The 20,475-nt window shown below is 40.3% G+C and overlaps 1 protein-coding gene across 3 annotated transcripts in view; it reads right to left on the bottom strand.

Moving 5' to 3' along the window:
- The window catches only part of ZNF638 (zinc finger protein 638), a 125,412-nt gene that overhangs the window by 28,828 nt on the left and 76,109 nt on the right, over window positions 1-20,475 (bottom strand). For 2 of the 3 annotated variants that reach the window (XM_058667947.1, XM_058667946.1), the window contains exons 9-12: window positions 15,313-15,371; window positions 14,929-14,975; window positions 4,337-4,387; window positions 827-895 (exon numbers count right to left, since the gene is read on the bottom strand). In XM_058667947.1, coding sequence (XP_058523930.1) covers window positions 827-895; window positions 4,337-4,387; window positions 14,929-14,975; window positions 15,313-15,371 — 226 coding nt within the window. The remainder of the gene's footprint in view (window positions 1-826; window positions 896-4,336; window positions 4,388-14,928; window positions 14,976-15,312; window positions 15,372-20,475) is intronic. The other variant, XM_058667948.1, reaches the window with a different exon arrangement.

Genomic DNA, 20,475 nt, shown 5'->3' with positions numbered 1-20,475 from the left:
TTTCTGCCTCTCCTCTCTAACGCTTCCAAATAAGTGAAAAATAAATCTTAAAAAATGCACAGAGACAGACAGACATATAGATGGTGTACATATACATATAAAAGTAAGATTATGGCAGTTTCAACATGCTACATTGATTTTCCTTCTTTTTTTTTTTTTAAAGATTTATTTTTATTGGAATGGTAAATTTACAGAGAGGAGAGACAAAGATCTTCTACTGGTTCACTCCCCAAGTGGCGCAATGGCCAGAGCTGAGCCAATCCGAAGCCAAGAGCCAGGCACTTTCACCAGATCTCCCATGTGGGTACAGGGTCCCAAGACTTTGGGCTGCCCTCACCCAAGATCACATGCAGGGAGCTGGATGGGAAGGAAACAGCAAGGACACAAACAAAGCCCATTTAGAATCTTAGTGCAAGGATTAACTGAGCCACAGTGCTGGTCCCACATTTATTTTCCATAGTATTCCACTGATTTAGGGAGAAAACACTCTCCTAACAGGAAAAGAAGTAACCTTTCTAAAAGTAACAAACATTAGAGGAAGATAATATGAGTGACAGCTCTTAAAAACTAATGAGGAACAAAAAAACAAAGCTCCTACAGAAGGAAACTGATAGACCAGTCCATGATTACATCCCTGGGAAAAATGTAGTTACATAGTTGTGTAAGTAGAGTGTATATACAAAATCACTCAGCTTTGTAGTATCAAATTCTTCAAATGTTATTAGATGCTAATCTACCTTATAAATTTAAAACTTGCTTTTGGTATATTAGATTCTTTGAGAGAACTAAGAGTAAACTTAACAACACCTTGCTTCTCCAGTCTTACCTGTTTTGACTGATGCTTTACCTTTAGCAGCTACTGTTACCACAGATTTTACAGAACTTGCTGATTTCCCTAAATCACAAAAGTTGCTGTCAAAATTGGTTTACTTAACTAGCATGAGTAATCTCCAAATAAACTCATACAATGAACAAATTCCATTCAAAATATTAAATGATATCATATTTGGGGCACAGGCCACTTATTAAATCAAGCAATTATGTCACCGAAGGAAAGAATTCACTTAAAAACTGCATTCAGGCAGGTTAAGTAAACTTGTGAATGTGTTCATCAACCAGAAGAGAAATTACCAATTCCAAGGACATAAACATAAAAACACACACACACACAAACAAAAGCGAAACTAATGATTACAAAAGCACTAACAGCCAGACCTACAATGACTACTTGCTTTTCTGCCAGTTGACTAAGAAGCATTCAGGAACATCTACCTCTGGTCAGGTCACATAAAGTTTGTTTTCACTTACTGTTAGAACATTTTAACTGTATAGCACTATTTAAATTGCTCTGTGCACTACTTGTCACCTAGTTATTACATGTGCTTATTTTCCAAAACGCTACTATCTGCAGAATATGATCATCAAAGTTGCAGTAAAAATGATCAGAGTAGCAATAATCACAATCACAGAGCAACAAGAGACTTTAAGTTTTGAAAATTCTAACTCATAATTATGAACAAAATATGAGAAAATCAAAGGTCAGAAATCAGTAACTCTACTTGAAATTCCAAATTAAACTGAGAAGCCTTTAGTATTCACGAGATTTAGATGTACACTGTTCCATTATATAAACAAGGCTGTGATTGCTGTACCTACCTAACAAAAGAATTCTTGTATGGAAATTATAACTATATAAATAAGTAAATAAATGGGGAGAATCACTGACATCCACAAAAATTAACTGAGATAGTCTACAAGTCCATCTGCCATATTCAAAGATAGGTTGTGGTCAAAGTATTAAAAAAAAGAGTAATACAAAGTCCTCCCTATTTACAGACTGCAATTATGACATCCATTGTTTCAGATAATCACAGTTAGCCACAGTCTAAAAGTAAAAAGTGGAAAAATTCTAGAAATAAACAATTCATTAAATTTAAAATTGTGCTCAGGTCTGAGTGATATGATAAATATTGTTCCAGGAGTGATTCCTTTGTTCAGTGAATCCTCACTGTATATGAGACTTTTCAAAATGTCCATGGAAAACTGAAATTTATGAGCAAGTTTATTTTGGTATAAAAATTTCTGGTGATCCACGGTTAGTTTTCCGATAAAATGTACTCACTGAGAATTTCAAAGACAACTTATATGCATAGATTTCAAGGTTTTGTTTTTTCCAGAATAAACTTACATTCTTCTTTTTTTTTTTTTTTAAGATTTTATTCTTATTGCAAAGTCAGATATACAGAGAGGAGGAGAGACAGAGAGCAAGATCCGTCCAATGATTCACTCCCCAGGTGACTGCAAAGGCCGGAGCTGCACCAATCCGAAGCCAGGAGCCAGGAACTTCCTCCAGGTCTCCCATACAGGTGCAGGGTCCCAAGGCTTTGAGCCACCCTCTACTAATTTCGGAGGCCACAAGCAGGGAGCTGTTTGGCAAGCAGGGCTGCTGGGATTAGAAGCGGCATCCATAAGGGATCCTGGCATATTCAAGGCAAGGACTTAAGCCACTAGGCAACTGGGCTGGGCCCTAAACTTACATTCTAATCCTATTAGTCACAAATTTTCTGAACCATTTGTGATTAGCAACACCTCTAATCGTCTCCATATCACAGTGCTTCTACTGACATAAACTTTATTTTACTTAAAAGTTCCAAGGCACAACTTAGATATGCAAAAAAGCAGTTGTAAGTGCTTCCTAAGCAAATATTCAAAGTAAATTATTTTGAGAAAAGGAGAAGAGACTTTATTCACCTACTTTATTCTATTATTGTCTTTATATTCCATGTATATGAGCACTGGTTTGAGTCCCAGCTGCTTTGTTTCCAATCCAGCTCCCTGCTACTTGGCCTGGGAAGGCAGCCAGACATGGTCAAAGGTCATGGGCTCTTGAACCCACATGGAAAAACCAGAAGCCCCTGGCCAGTTCCCTACCCACTCAGCTCTGGCCACTGTCATTTGAGAATAAATCATCAAATGAAAGGTCTCTCATTCCCTTTCTCTGTAATTCTTTCAAATAAAATACATTAAAAAAAAAAAACAAAACAGTATTTAGAAAGTTCAGTACTATCCATATTCAGCCATCCATAGGTCTTGAAATGTGCTGTCAAAAGTAAGGCAGGATTAAAGCACCAATCCTTACACTCCATCACCTATACTAATCAATATTTGATTATTCAGTTTCTTCTACATTCAGTGAGGCCTTAAGGCATTTCCTTCCACTATCCCTAAGATACTCCACAAAGCAAATTCACTTTACTAATTCCATCTGCGAGTCAGAACTTAAACAAAAAATAGCACTGATTTTCAAGTTATGGGAAGACCAGTGGAGTTTCACGGAGTATCATACACCTATTATCAAAATAATTTAACTTGTGAAATAAATGCATGTTCTAGACAAGGTTTTGGCAACTCCTCATTCCATATAAATTACTCTTTCTATTATATGAAAATATGGAAATTCTGTCACTAAAAATGAGATTTTCCAGTTTAACACTGTTTCCCTTCCTCTTTAACATCATGGAAAAGTTAATACACTGATCTCTATTAAAGAAATGATCCTGAATTAACCTGCATTAAACAGAAATGGCAGGGGAAAGTAAGATTTTGCCAAAGGAAAAAGAGAGTAATACTTAAAAACTCATTATAACCTAAAGAATGCAAAATGAAATGCTTTCATAAAATATATAAAAAAATAAGTATTTTTAAAATTATATATGGATTTCCACTTTTTTGTAACAATATAAACTTTAGGGCCCGGCAGCGTGGCCTAGCAGCTAAAGTCCTCGCCTTGAAAGCCCCGGGATCCCATGTGGGCGCCGGTTCTAATCCCGGCAGCTCCACTTCCCATCCAGCTCCCTGTTTGTGGCCTGGGAAAGCAGTTGAGGACGGCCCAATGCTTTGGGACCCTGCACCCGCGTGGGAGACCCGGAAGAGGTTCCTGGTTCCCGGCATCGGATCGGCGCGCACCGGCCCGTTGTGGCTCACTTGGGGAGTGAAAAAAAAAAACATCAGATGGAAGATCTTCCTCTCTGTCTCTCCTCCTCTCTATATATCCGGCTTTCCAATAATAATAATAAAATCTTTAAAATATATATATATAAACTTCAATCTATTTTTTCACAACTTGTTAAGTAAACTCCAATGCTTCGCTAGCAAAATTTCCCTGTTTTCATAAACACTATAAAAAATTATCCTGTTTTTGAAAACTTCTTATGACTATATAAATCTCAAAGATCAATACATACTGACCTATGTGTCACAAAAATCCAACACAACTATTGAATACATCTTAAATAATTAAAAATGAGTATGTCTAGAATGCTAATCAAAAACATACCTGCAGATTTGATTACTTTTGATGCAGATGTCCTGCCTTGTCCAGTTTTGGCTAAAATAGCAAAAAGATTATTTTAATACATCACAAATAACATCACATGGATTTAAATAATAACAATGCAACCTTTATACCCAATATACCGAATCTTTCCAGTGAGATGATATAATGCTTGCTTCTCTAATTTTGGGTAATGTTTTATCAATTTCCATGTTTTAAAAAGTCATCTCTATTTCTCTTTCTGTGATTTAACTATCTATACTATTTTCGCAATGTATTTTTTGCAGGGTTTTTGTTATTAATGAGAATGTCTTACATATTAAAAAATAGTCTGTATCACATAGATAATAACTATTTTATGGGGTTATGCAAAATACTTTTAATGTAGTCAAATATCTTCTGGTTGGGAAGGATTTCCTCACTCTGAAATTTAAAATATCATCATTGTTATATGACTTTACTATTCTATATATCACTCTTTGCCTTCAAGAAAGCACTTGCATCAAAATAAATTACAGGTGGATCAAAGATTTAATGTGACAATTTTAAGAATATTATTGATAATTTTTGTTATATATTATTTATATGTATTATTTTATGTTATATATTATTTATATGTATTATTTTATGTTATATATTATTTATATAATTTATGTTTATATATTATTGATAATTTTTTTATGTTTCTGCATAAAGAAAAACAGGCATTTTTAAAGGTGAGATCATCCACCCAAGAAGAATCATTTCTTTTAAGCCACGTTAATGCCTATTATAGCAATATTTTCAAAGTTTCGAAGCAGTTGCTTAGCCAACAGCTGAAGAAGCCTCTTGCAGATGCCTACATCACTTTCACAGTACCTACATCAAGTCCAAGCTTTGCTCCATGTTCTAGTTTCCTGTTCATGCACACCCTAGGGGGAAGTGGATAAAGGCTACAGTGGTTAGAAAAAACCAGATTTAAGTTTCTGGCTTCAGCCTAGCTCAACTCTAGGTATGCAGGCATCTGAGGTATGAATCACCAGATGAGAGACCTCTTTCTGTCTTTCAGAAAAAAAAAAATTCTAATGAAACTTTTTATTGCTCACAATTATAAATGGACTATTTTATTAGATTACATGTGGCAATTATGTATATATAATAAAGCTACTAACTTTAGAGAACTAAGATGGCTAATTATAATGCAATTTATTAACATTTTAACATTCTCTTGGGTTTTCCATCATATGATTTTATTTGCAAAAAATACTGTTGCAGTTTATTTCCCCAATTTGCATGCTTCTTGACTTGTATTGCACTAGCTAAACTGTAAAATTTTAGAAAAAAATTTTGTTAACTCACAGGGATGATGACTATTCACTGTTTAGTTCCAAATCTCAATGGGAATGCATCTTATGTTTTATTACTAAGCCAATGATGGCTCTCAACAAATGTATACTTGTGTATCTATGTGGGCATATCTCTAAAAATGCATTTACAAAGAAAAATCATACTTGAGCAAGCAGCTGACTCTTCTGATGACTCTTACATATTTCTAGGGAAAGGATTATGTTACTTTTGAATATAGCAAATAGAATTAAAAGATTTCCACACTCTGAACCATCTTTATAAGATTCTCTCCTGTGTGTAATATACATCATTCATTTTATAGTTCTCTAGGTATCTTGAGGGTACTTGAAAATAATGTGAGAAAATAGAACTAAAGATAAAGTAATTCTCAGGTAGAAAAATTTTCCTAAAGATTTATTTGTTCATTCATATGTTTTGAGATTTTTGTGTCTTGTTCTTTACTTTTTTTCTAAGATTTATTTGTTTTTATTGGACAGGCAGATTTTAGAGAGAAGGAGAGACAGTGGCAATTATGTATATATGTACTGCTGGTTCACTCCTCAAGTGGCCACAATGGCCACAGCTGAGCAGATCTGAAACTAGCAGCTTCTGGGTCTCCACGCGGGCGCAAGGTCGCTAGGTTTTGGCCTGTCCTTGACTGCTTTCCCAGGTCAGAAGCAGGGAGCTGGATTCCTGGGAAGTAGAGCAGCTGAGACTCAAACCAGCATCCATATGGGACCCCTGGCACTTGCAAGGTGAGGATATAGGTAGTGGGCTATTGCGCTGGCCCAGATTTATTTATTTGAACATCAGTACAGAGAGGGATGGAGACAGACACATATACATACACACAGGAAGCGAGCGAGGATGGGATACATCTCCCAACCACTGATTTACTTTGCAAATAGGTCCAATAGCTACTAACGGACCAGGCCAAAGCCAGGAGGCATGCGGTTCAACCAGGTCTCCCAAGTGCATATTAGGAGTCCAAGGACTTGGACACTGCTTTCTTAGGCTACTAGCAGGAACTATACTGGAATTGAACTGCAACTGGAGCAGCCTGAACTTGACCCAGAACCCTTTTGGGATCCCAACTTAGATGGCAGCAGAGGCATTACTTACTACATTACAACACAAGGCCTGGTGTAATAATATTTTTAATCCATAAAATATTTCTGTAGTACACATTTTCCACAAACATTTAAAGACCCATGTATATTAATTTAACACCTACATTCTTGTTTTTGAAAATTTCTATGTCCATTTCATTTGAAAAGCAGAGAGAGATAAGAGATCTCTTTCACCTGCTGGTTCACTCTTTAAATGCCTGTTACAGTCACAACAGGACTACACTGTGGCCTGGAGCCTGGGAACCTCAATATGAATCTCCTATGAGGACAACAGAGATCACAGTACCTGAGCCATCAACTGCTGCCTATCTGGGTATGCAGTAACAGGAAGCCAGAAATCAAAGCATTACTGGTACTCAAACCCACGGACCTCAATACAGAAAATGGGCACCCAAAAGCAACATTTCAACTGCCCTAAATGCTCACCCCTCACATCTAAATTCCTAAGTTAAATCGTCCTACAGTTTTAATTTTTTGTGAACTACAGTATTCACACTTATCGTTTAGTAACTATACAACAGGGTGACACTCCAGCAAGTCACCTTCTACCCTCCTCAACACTACCTGTTCCTTATATCTTTAACTTTGATTGACACTGTGATAAGAATTAAATCTTGCAATATCGAAACAATTAAGATTTTTTCCACTCATCATAATTACTCTGCAATACATCTGTGCTACTACAAATATTTACACTCCTCCCTCTTTTTTTGCTGAGTATAGGTCTAGGCTAAGTATATACCACAGTTTGTTTCACATTGACTCACTGAAGGACATTTGAGTTGCTTCTAATATTTGGTATTATAAGTGAAACAGCTATAGCTATAATATTCATGTACAAGTTTTTCAGTGTACATTTTGTCCTCTATTCTCTGGGATAAATGCTTGAGAGGGCCACTGCAAGGTCATATGGCAAGTATTTCTTGAAGAAACTATTATACTTTTCCAGAATGACTGCACCACTTAACATGCCTATCAGCAGCAACGTATGAGTTTTCTATATCTTAATCAGCATTTGGTATCATATTTTTTTAATCTTAACCACTCAAATAAGTGTATGTGTCTCTGCTCAGAATTTGATGTCAGCATTGCTTGATTTTCTTATGTCATCTATGTTTTCCCCAGTTTTCACTTCCCCTCTTATTCTCTGACAACCCTATTCTTTTTTAAAAACTTCTTATTATTTCATTTTTTAAAAAGACTTATTTATTTTTGTTGGAAAGTCATATTTTACAGAGAGGAGAGGCAGAGAGAAAGATCCTCCGTCTGCTGGTGCACTCCACAAGACATCAAAAGGGCTGGAGCTGAGCCATCAGAAGCCAAGAGCCAGGACCTTGTTCTGGGTCTCCTATGTGGGGTGCACGGTCCCAAGGCATTGGGCCATCTTCCACTGCTTTCCCAGGTCACACACAGGGCTCAGAAGCAGACCAGTTGGGACATGAACCAGTGCCATTATGGGATCCCAGCGCATGTTAGGCGAGGATTTAGCCACTAGGCTACTGTGCTGGGTAAAACCGCATTCTTCTTTAAAGGAAGTTTTTCTTTCCTCTGAATACTACTGACTAGCTAGAATATGCAGTTATTGCTTTCCAGGTAGCAGAGCTCACATGTGAAAATTTTATCAGCTGAGTGTTTACTGACAACGCACTGGTATTTGGAAAACAACAGACTTAACAGAAGTGGTATCTAAATAGTAGGAATCACTTTAAACATACTCTGAGGGCCTGACGTGGTAGCCTAGTGGCTAAATCCTCACCTTGCATGCTCTGGGGTCCTTTATGGGCATCAGTTCCTGCCCTGGCTGCTCCACTTCCCATCCAGCTCCCTGCTTGTGATCTGGGAAGGCAGTGGAAGATGGCCCAAAGCCCTGGGACTCTGTACCTGTGTGGAGAGTTCAAAGAAGCTTCTGGCTCCTGGCCTCGGGTCAGGTCAGCTCAGCTCAGGTTGTTGCGGCCACTTGAAGAGTGAAGCAGTGGATGGAGATCTTCCTAGCTCTTTACCTCTGTAAATCTGCCTTTCTAATAAAAATAAATAAATTTTTAAGAACTCTGAAAAATGAATTTATAATGAGCATTTATTGCATTGATAGATTTAAATCTAATTCATTTTTATCCACAAAAAGGAGAAAAAATGTTTTTAAACTGCATTTAAAAATTAGGGTGGACTATGTCAGCTAATGGATTCTGCAGCGATTTCATCGTGCTTGGAATGGCAAGACTGGCAAAAATTCAGAACTGTTGAATTATCAAAATCACTTGAGCAAGAATCTTGGAGCATGCCCTGGGATGGAAGGGAGGCTGGGTGGGACTTCTCCCTTTATCTCCCATCTTACTCCAGATACAGGGGAAAGTAGTAGTAATAATAATAATAATAATAACAATAATATGGAAACAACAGCCTTACCCACTTTCCTGTAGCCCTTGACCCTTTGTGCCCTAACCAACTATGTAGATTATCAATATAAAAATAAAATTGCAAAAAAATAGCTCTAACAGAAAAAAAACAGATTACAAATAATAACATTTTGCACACTATTTCTACAGATACAATTACAGCATTAATACAAACTTGGGTTAATTATCTTCATACTTTCTCTTGCAAATATTTATTCATCAACCGCTTGCAGTACACTAGATATTAAACAATGAAAACATAAAAATACTATCAACTACCCAGCAACAGACTTACTTAAACAAGCCATTAATAACAAATAATTTAATGTACCAATTGTGTTCAGAATAGAGCTAGGAGCTTCCAGGGCCTAGGATAGAAACGGACGGTATGTTTCACATGAGATAGGCCATATAGCATACATTAGAATGTGTTCCACCTTATTTCCCCAAAAAAAAAGTCTTTCCAAAAGGAGTATCTTTAGTACCCTTGCCAGACACTTATTAAAATATGTGCTTACTGGATCAGGAGGTCACTTTGAGAAGCTTAAATGAAGGTACTGGAATCATGGCTCAACTAATTATTCCTACACCAGCAATCACTGACACCTTATATGGGTGCCAATTCACATTCTGGTGCTCCACCTCCTATCTAGTTTCCTGATTAGAGCCTGGAAAGCAGAAGAGGATGGCCCAAAGCCTTGGGCACTTGCTTCCATGTGGGAGACTCAGAAGCTCCTGGCTCCTGGATTCGGATCAGATAAGCTCCATCTGCAACAGCCATTTGGGGAATAAACCAGCAGATCGAAGATCTTTCTGTCTCTCCACCTCTCTATAAATCTACCTTTCCAATAAAAAAAAATAAAGAAAAAGTTCAAGGGCCGTGATTCGTATCCTAGCTGCACCATTTCCCTTCCAGCTCCCTGCTTGTGGCCTGGGGAAGCAATACAAGATGGTCCAAAGCCTTGGGATCCTGCACCCACTTGGGAGACCTGGAAGAAGCTCCTGGCTTCACATCAGCTCAGCTGCAGTCATTGAAGCCATTTGGGGAGTCAATCAGTGGATAGAAGATATCTTTCTCTCTGTTTCTCTATGTAAATATAACTTTCCAACAAAAATAAATAAATCTTAAAAAAAAAAAAGTTTAAGTGAAGAGGATGAGTTACAAGTGTGATGAAACAAAGGTAAAAGCATTTGAGAATTGAAACAGAATTAAGGAACAACTAATATGAATCAGTAATCAGAAGTTAAGTCTGAACTGGGGAGGAAGGAAGAAAACAGAAGACAAGAATAACATACTTCTTTTAAGTTTCTACCCTGGGTGCTAAATGACAGAAATAAATCTGAAGAAGATAAAGGGGCTTAGATGAATATGGTATATAAGCTTTACCCAGGAAGTGTGACATGACAAGAGCAATAAACTTTCTGTGAAATTATTTAGGCAGAATAAAAGTGATCAAACAAAATTAGGAATGTATTTTCATTGTGAAATAGGTAATTCAATATGGACTGAAAAGTTTGAAATTCCACAATTTGGAGTCTGAAAGCTAAGTAAATGACCTTAAGTCAGTCATTTCACCTCCTGGAATCTGTTTCTTCACCTATAAAATGAAAAAGTCTACCTTTCAGTGGGGCTGAAAGAATACATGAAGTAATATAAACACACTGGGTGAGGTGTTTGGTGAAGCTGTTATGTCACCACTTAGGAGAGCCACAGTTTCAGTTAAATCACTGTATGGGATAACCATATTCTAATCTATCAGAGAGCCTGGTTTGAATTCCAACTCATTAACTTCAGACCTAGCTTCCTGGGTGGCTCCTTGGAGACAAAAAGTAAGGGCTCACTTAGGTTCCCTGACACCCACACAGGAGACTGGGATGGTTTCTGCCTGGTCAAACTACCTGCTATGGACATTTGGGAAGTGAACCAGCACAAGAGGGTCTCCCTGACTTCTGAATAAAATGAAACTGAAATAAAAAGTAATATAATTTATTTAAAAAACAAATGCAAAGGAGACCCTTAAAATTTAAATTTCTTTTTCTTATTTCTCTCCTAGCATGTCTTACACTAGCAGACTATTTAACTTAAATCATTACTGCCTTACTCAGTGCACTAAATTCTACCTCAAAATCTGAAGTCACTGTGGATCACTTTCACACTAATTCTATTTTCCCTTCCTGTCATGGCTCCTCTCAGTGTCTAAAACACAAATTAATGTTTGTCACTATAAACTACTTGGGGAGAGGAAGTGCAATTTGGTTTACTGCTGTATTCTAAGCTTCTTTTAGAAAGTGTTTCCTATAATGGGCACATAGTACACAATAAACATTTTTCAAATTAGCACTATGCAAGCCTTCCAAAATTTCTCCTTTATTTTCAAATTATTTGCATTCTTCTTTGGTTTTCCCTTTTCTTTTTTATGATTTGCTTTTGGAGCTGGCATACTGGCTCAAAGCTAATCCTCCACCTCCAAATGCACCAGGATCCCATACAGATGCCAGTTTTTGTCATGGCTGCATCATTCCCTTTCCAGCTCCTTGCTTGTGGCCTGAGAAAGCAGGACAGGATGGCCCAAACCTGTGGGACCCTGCACCCACTTGGGAGACCTGGAAGAAGCTCTTGGCTCCTGGCTCCCCTCTGGCTGCTGTGGTCATCTGGGGAGTGAACCAGTGGATGGGAGAGTTTCTCTCCTTCTCTGTGAATCTGCCTTTCCAATGAACATTAAAAAAAAAAGGGGGGGGGGAGAAAAGGGTTGTTTTTTATGTGTTTGAAAGGCACAGTGAAAGAAACAGAATCTTCCATCAAAGGTTCACTCTCCAAATGACTCAAAAGCCACAGCTGAGCCAGGCTGAAACAGTAAAAGGAACGCCATCCTGGTTTCCCATGTGGCTGGCAGGTACCCAAGTATTTGGGACATCTTCCCTGCCTTCCTAGTGGCATTAGTGAAAGCTTATAGGAAACTGAGTGGCTGGTACTCAAACTGGCATTCCAATAAAAGATGCTATCACAAGCTGCAACTTAATTTGCCACATCAAAACATGAGCCCGGGCCCGGCAGCGTGGCCTAGCGGCTAAATTCCTCGCCTTGAATGCCCCGGGATCCCATGTGGGCGCCGGTTCTAATCCCGGCAGCTCCACTTCCCATCCAGCTCCCTGTTTGTGGCCTGGGAAAGCAGTCGAAGACGGCCCAAAGCTTTGGGACACTGCACCCGCATGGGAGACCCGGAAGAGGTTCCTGGTTCCCGGCATCGGATCGGCGCGCACTGGCCCGTTGTGGCTCACTTGGGGAGTGAAACATCGGATGGAAGATCTTCCTCTCTGTCTCTCCTCCTCTCTGTATATCCGGCTTTCCAATAACAATAAAATCTTTAAAAAAAAAAAAGTTTCTCAGGCATCTGTATGCCACTTTCAATGCCATGTAACTGAGACTAAAGGATATGGGTATGGACTGAATCTAGGGTATTCCAGACTGGGCCAGACTCCAGTACCTATTGATGCTTGCAAGAGCCATGGTGGGTGTAGGGACAGGTCAAGCACCTGCTGACCCACATGAGAGCTGGGACTGTGTGTGAGCCTACAGCACCTAAAGATAAGAGCCAGAATTGATGTGGGCCAGTTTGGCAAGGTCGCTGTACCTAGTTAGGACAAGAGGTAGGCCAAGTCAGGCTAAAAAAGAACCCACCAGTGTATGAGAGATCTGCCTTTGGGAGGTGACAAGACAGAAAAACTTGGGGAACTACTCTTTTAGGATGCAGACCCTGCAGGTGAGCGCAGGAACCAAGACTGGGAGCAGCCCAGACCAGGCCAGGTTACATTATCTCCAGCATATGTGTAGGTCAGGTGTGAACACGGGCTAGGCTGAGTCAGTTCATAACGCCCACTTGGCAGAAATGAGAAATCAGGACAGGGTGCAGGAGAGGCCGAGATGGGCCACACCAGCCAGTTCACATTAGGGCCAGGACTGGCCGCTAAGTGACTGTGTCCACTGGTGCATGCATGAGCCAGAGTAAGTGCAGGCTAGTAGGGCTCTGCTCCAGCATCAGGTGGCAAGTGTTCGGAATGAGGGCAAAGTCCTATCAAGCTAGACTGCAGAACCTCTTAAAAAGTGCAAGATTTGGGGCTAGGAATACACTTAGTCAGGAAACTGTGGATTGCAGCTGTTATAGGTGAACATGAAAACTATGGCTGTGGGTAGACCTGGCTGGCTGGGGACTGGCACTTGTCAGCATTAAGTGTGGGCTGGATAATGGGGTCGGTCGTGCTGAGCTAGGCTTCAACCCATTTCTGTATACAAAAACCAAATAGAATGTGGGACAGACAAGTCTGCTGCACATACCAGCATGTACAGGAATAAGGGCTGCAGCAGGCCTGATGGGAGTTATTGGAGGTCACTCCAACTGGGCTGCAGTTCCCACTGGTGTGCATGAAGGCCAAGTGCGTGTTGGGCTGGGCTACAGCATCCATTGGTTTGCGTAAGAGATATGGCTGGAGACAGAACTGACCCAGAAACTGCAACCACAATGTATGTGTGTAGGCTGATGTGGGTGATGGATTGAACTAGACCCAGTACTGACTAGCACACACAGGAGTCATGCTGGGGTCACTTCAGGCAAGGTGTCTTTGGGGATCCTTCCAACTGAACCGCTGGACTCCAAACTCCAACCATAGGGAGAATCGGAGGATTTGTGGTCTGACTGTGGAATATGTATGTCAGAACTGGACCTCCTCAGTTGCAGCAGACAGTGCAGTAGACAGTATGCCCAGATGCATATGGGGGATATGGCAGTCCACTGGGGCTGCAGAAGACATGCAGTACCATAGCAGAGGATAGAGGGCAGAACAAATTGGATAACTCTCATAGCCACGTGCTGACAGCAAGTATCTGGGCACATGGAAACTCTAAGACGGACTGTGTCAGGCAATGGACTTTGGAAGAGCTTCCTCAAACTTGGAGCAACGAAATCAACTGCTTTATGGAACTATCACAACCACATGAGCAGAAGCTTCGGAGCATGCTCCACATTTGGGACCCTGGGATGACATTGGGTGACTGTCCCCTATTTCCAGGTACAGATGAAGTTAGGATGCTAGGTGTAGATTCTCTCCTTCTCTCCCTTTTTCCTCCAGATAGAGGAAGAAGAAAATTGGAAACAATGGTCTCACTCATTTTCCCCTATTCCTCGATCATTCCAATCCTAATCAGTGGTCCATGTGGGCATGCATCCTTCTCAATTATGCAAACATCATTAAAAATAAAATTTTTTTAAAATTTGAAACAACAACAAAACTAAATCTAAAAACAAGACTACATAAAATCACTTAGCACGATTTAAAGACACTGTGTTCTTATAAGTGTAAACAGCTTTTGGATGTGTCTGACAAGATGTATTTTCTGTTCAGTGTTTTTTGCTCAGCTACCTTTCAATGTCAAGGAGTTCTGCCTGATAAGCTATCTTAACATACTAATCTCTGAATTTTGTCTGTAGGTTTATTACGAGGGGACAGAATAAACTAACCTAAACATATCAAAACCAGTCATTAATTATGGAACTCTGATAGACATTTCACATAAATCACCTCAGAATTCTTACACATACATATTACTTTCTTATTAATGCAAGTGTCAATTTAAAAACACAATATGAATCCCTTTTATTAAAGCACAATAAATAATGTCTTCCTAGCATCAACTTACAAACTGACAACACACTTATATGTAAAAATACTTTTATTAAAAGGGACAACTTACCAGTAAATGTAACAGTTTCAGCAGTTTTTGAAGAGTCTGCATCTTTTCTATTTAAAAGAAGAAAATTCTAAGTTTTTTTTTAAAGTTCTAAAATTGATTTATTTAAATCTAGAAAAGTTTAAAGTGATTCAACTAGAATTATGTCTCATTTAGGCTGTACTACGGCGATGAAATATACATGAATGCTTTAAAAAGTTGACGCAAAATGAAATTAGAAGATAGTTTTGGTGCAAAAAAAGCTGAAATCCACACATTAAGGGGATATTCAGAAAGTCTGTGAAAAACATGTTATAAAATAACTCTGGGTTTCAAGATCTTGCACCATAATAGTTTATTTCTTAACTCATATGCAGTTTTCACGTACAAAATCACAGAATCACTTACTTTAATGTGGATCCAGACACTTTCTTGGAATCCAAAGTCTTTTTCTTCACTTCTTTGTTCTATTCAGAAACAAACAACATTTTACAAATAAAATGTCATTTCCAAGTTACAGAATTAACACAACACAGAAAAGGACAAAAGGAATCCAACAAAAAGTCGAAAATCTTCCTACTCCAAAGATAAATAAAATATTTACTTTTCCTTATTAACAGGAAGAAAGACTATTTTTCAATTTTTATTAGAAAGGAGGCTGAATAGGAAGTGGTGCAGCCAGGACATTAACAGGCACCCACATGAGATTCTGGCATTTGTAAGGTAGACTTCAGTCATTGAGCTATCACACTGAGCACCCAAGATTACTTGTTACCCTCCTCTGCAACTCTTATCATTATGTGTGATAGTTCTGATATATCAAATAGGGAAATTCTCTCAAAATCCATTTCATTCAGGAATTTAATTCCTTATTCCTTTCCTCCTAGGAAACAGGAAGGATGACAGGAGAAATGGTCCTCACCATGCATGCCAGGATCTCCTATAGGCACTGGTTCTAATCCCGGAGGCCCCACTTCCCATCCCACTCCCTGCTTGTGTCCTGGGAAAGCAGTAGAGGATGGCCCAAAGCCACAAAGCCTTGGGAACTTATACCCATGTGGGAGACCCAGAAGTAGTTCCTAATTCCTGGCTTCAGACCAGCTCAGCGCCGGCCATAGTGGTCACTTGGGGTGTCAATCAACAGACAGAAGATCTTCCTCTCTGTCTCTCCTCCTCTCTGTATATCTGACTTTCCAATAAAAATAAACAGATCTTAAAAGAAAAAAAAAACACTAAAATTGAGTACACAAAAATTAAAAACTATACATAAGCAAAAAAACCTGAATAAAATTCAAATAAAACTAGACAGTTATTAAAATTCTGGATTTTTAAAATTAAAGATGGTACTGGTAAAATAGATATGTTCATACATTACCACTGCAGCTACCCAGAGGGCAATCTGACAATGTATTTTTTTTTTTTTTTTTAAGATTTATTTTATTTTCATTACAAAGTCAGATATACTGAGAGGAGGAGAGATAGAGAGGAAGTGGAGCTGCCAGGATTAGAACCAGCAGCCATATGGGATCAAGGCAAGCACCTTAGCCACTAGGCCACGCTGCCAAGCCCGACAATGTATTATTGTATATCGTATAACCTGATGATTTCATTGATTGGTATCAACTATAAAATGCAAAAGGAGCCAGCACAATGGTGCACCAGGCTAATCCTCTGCCCTATGGTACCAGCTTGTGTCCAAGCTACTCCACTTCCAAACCTCTTCACTGCTTATGGCCTTGGAAAGCAGCAGAGGATGACTCAAGTCTATGGGACCCTGCACCCATGTGAGATACCCAGAGCTCCTGGCTTCTGGCTTCACAGTAGCTTAGCCCTGAGCATTGGAGCCACTTGGAGAGTAAACCAGCAATTGAAGACCTTTTCTTTCTGGCCTTCTGTGAAATCTGCCTTTTGAATAAAAAGTAAAAACAAACCTTTGGAATAAAAAATGCAAAAGATGGCCTGTTAAAGGCATACAAGAAATTAGCTAGAATTCAGTGTACACTAATGAAAAACTCGAATTAACCTATATACCAACCAATAAAGAACTGGTAAAATAAATATGATATGTTCTAACTATCATGTTCTAACTAACTATATGTTCTAACTAACATTGATACTTTTAAAAAAGGAAAAAGGTTTTTTCTCAGTATCTTCTCTAAGTTAAATATATAAACCATGGCATTAGAAGACACACTGAGTTTACTGTAGCAATTCAAACTCTTGGTTTGGATGTCAGTATCTTTTATCAGTGCTTGAACTGGAACCCTAACTGTTCCTATTTCTGAGTTCCTGCCAATGTGTACACTGGGAAGAGAGCAAAAATGACTAGGTCTCTGCCACCCATGCCGCAGAGAAATCCTCGCTCCTGACCCGGGGTTGGTCCAGCCTCAACTGTGCAGGCATTTGGTTAGTTAACTAACAGACAGGAATTTTCTTTACTTTTCTGTCCCTAAAATAAAATTATATAAATCAAGCTGAGGGTTACCATTGAGAAGAACAAAGGGTATTGAGAATTGGCAAGAAGTTAATTGACATTTCCAGGATGCTGGCAAATACACTATTTCACTTACTTAATGTAGCAATTTCATAGATACATAGTAATTTTGTTTCACATTTGATAATTTCTACTCTTCTTAATGCTTACCACAGTATTATCTATGCATACATTCTGAAATTTCAGTTTTTAGATTTACACACATTATCTGCTGAGCTAAAATTTATACATTTTTCCTTAGGCACATGATCTGTTAAAAAGTAATCAGATCGGGTGTCTCTCTCCCTTCCCTTTCGAGAGGCACCCCACCTCCCCGCTCTTCGGAGGTGCTTTCCCCTTCCTCTCCCTTCCCTGCTCACCTGGTCCCTTCGCAAGTAAACTTATCTGTTTGCAACAGATTCCCGGCTTTTTATTTCTATACTAAGCTGAGGAAAGAACCCACCGGGCATTTCTGGTAACATATTTTCCCTGGCGCCCAACGTGGGGCGTGAAAAAAGAGACTTAGACGGGAGCCACATGGCCCAACTCAACCGAGAGAAGACTTCATAAGGTCTGTATGCCTTCCCTCAAGTGGGACCGCACCCGTGGAAGTGACCCTTGGCACCCTATGGCTCTGCACGAACACAAAGGACCCCCGGCCACGGGCTAGCTACGGTCGAACCTTCAGAGGGATTGTATTATTAGCGGGGTGGTGTAAGGAAGGGCGGCTGTTTAGGCCTTCAGAGGCTCTAAACCCTAACCACCTCTTTGCCCTTTCCTATCACCTTCATTTTCCTTTCGGGAGCAAGGCTGTGGGTGCGTGTGTTCGGAGGAAACCTGGAGGAGGACTGACAGTCTCTGGCAGAGGCGACACTTCTGCGTGACTAGAAACTCCCCAGGTGGATTCTGAACGCTGACCGCCCAAATGGGTACCCTAGTGCTGAGCTCCCAGCCACATTTTGGGCTGGTCTCTCCTCGGTGGAGGAGGGGTGAGACTCCTGGCCACCCCCACGAGAGTGTGACTTGGGTTGATCCCTTAAAGTGACTCCTGTGGAGCTTTGGACGACCCCCTCTATACTCCCCCAGATGAGTTGAGAAAAGGCCAGTCCCTTTGTTCTGTCTCCCGTCTCCATTCTATCACCCAAGCAGCTTTCCGCCTCTGAAACCCAAACAGCCTTAGAATGGGAGAGCGCATTTTTGGAGCTGCACTGTTAGGAGATTCTTCCCTTAGAAGCTCCAATAGCCACAGGGAGTCTTTCAGGAATTCAGGGAACCTGCAGCCAGGTAGAAACCTTATCACCTTTGAAGCCAGAACCAGCCATAGAAGAGGGAGGGACAGTCTTGGAGAATGCTGTTGAGGAATTTAGGACCAAGGTTCTGCTTGCATTTCTATTGTGATTCTTTATCTGCCTCCATTTGGGATAGGGGAAGTTCCAAAATCAGCTAGCCCAAGGTAATTTGAGAAACTTGCCCTGGCCGCTTCCCAGTTTGTTTGGGGCAAGCCTATTTTAAGGCGTGCTCCATGACTTGCCAACTTTCAGCCATACTGGGATCGCGCACATTTCTGTGGGCTTTTATTTTGATCAGGCCGAGAAGAAAGTTCAAGCAGTAAGCATTAGCAGTCATGTCCCTCAACTCCAGGGACCCTTTAGATTTTCAGGAAAAGGATCACGGTGGAGAAATGGTTACCAAGGATTTTGGAGCCTCCACGGGGGATGAGATAGTCACGGGCAGGTGGGGTGAGGCAGGGGTAATAGTGGTAGTCCCCAAGCTCGTGGATCCTGTCCCGGCAGACAGCAGGGCCACTCCTGTAATGACTGCGCACGGGGTCAGACTGGACTTGCCCCCAGCTCTGACATACACTTTGGGCATAGGCTAGACAAGGGAGAAGGGGGACAAGTCTCTCTCTCTAGCCTATTCATTGTCTCTTTGTTGTTCAGATGGGATCTCAAAATTCACGAGTGGACTCCAGGACTCCTCTTGGTTGTATCCTTGAAAAATGGGACATATTTGGCTCCCGGATCGTGAGCAAAAAGGACTTGATCTTTTTCTGCATGAAGGCCTGGCTCAAATATTCCCTTGCTAATGGTGAAACTTGGCCTCCCACAGGGAGTCTTAATTACCATACTATTTCAGAATTGGACAATTATTGTAGACGACGGGAAAGGTGGGTAGAAATCTCCTATATACGAATGTTTCTCCACCTCCGGGATCACCTTAATGGCAGAATAGGAAAAAACCTAAGTCAGACAACTGGGGAGTTGGCCATTTCAGATTCAAAGGAAGAAGGAAATTTGCAAGTGAATAAAGAGTCTCCTTCATTGAAGGAATCACCTGGAGGGATTCCCTCAGCCCCTCCTCCACAGGGACCTAGTCTCTGCTTATCTCATCTGGAGGAGCCCTGCCCCCCTAATCTGCAGGCATCAAAGGAAAAGTCTTCTAGGCCTTATCCAAGAGTGAAGGGAGAAGCCATGCTTCCTCTTCAAGCTGTGGGGGTAGGAGAATTTGGTATACAGATTGGTTATAAGCCTTTCTCTCTTGGAGAACTCCAGGAAATAAAAAGTGATTTGGGCAGTTAAACCGACAACCCTGATCAATATGTACAAACTTTTGAACGACTCCAGTCAGTATATGATCTAGCTTGGAAGGATGTAATGTTACTGTTAGACAACACCCTGACCTCCTTAGAAAGAAAGAGGGTACTGGACAAGGCTCGTGAGGCTGCAAATGGTTATTATGCAGCTCAGGGGAAAAGCATCAGAGACAAGGCGAACATCCCCATTGGAGCAGAGGTAATTCCTACAAAGAATCCCAATTGGGACCCACAGAACGAAAGACACGAGTGGGAACGAAATCACTTCATTTATTGTATTTTGGAGGGATTAACAAGGGCAAAGGTTAAGCCTTTGAACTATAGCCAGCTCACCACTGTTCATCGGGGGAGAATGAGCCACCAATGACTTTTCTAGAACGCCTCAAGGAGGCAATTGTGAAGTTCACCAACTTAGACCCAGATACAGTGGAGGGTGGAGTGATCCTCAAGGACAAGTTCCTTGTGCAGTCTGCCCCAGATATCAGGAGAAGGAAAGGCAGAAAGA

This window comes from Ochotona princeps, chromosome 8 (assembly GCF_030435755.1).
Source record: "Ochotona princeps isolate mOchPri1 chromosome 8, mOchPri1.hap1, whole genome shotgun sequence".
Taxonomy (NCBI): domain Eukaryota; kingdom Metazoa; phylum Chordata; class Mammalia; order Lagomorpha; family Ochotonidae; genus Ochotona; species Ochotona princeps.
Note: the sequence above shows the minus strand (reverse complement) of the source record. Positions and strands in the feature narration are given on the sequence as shown.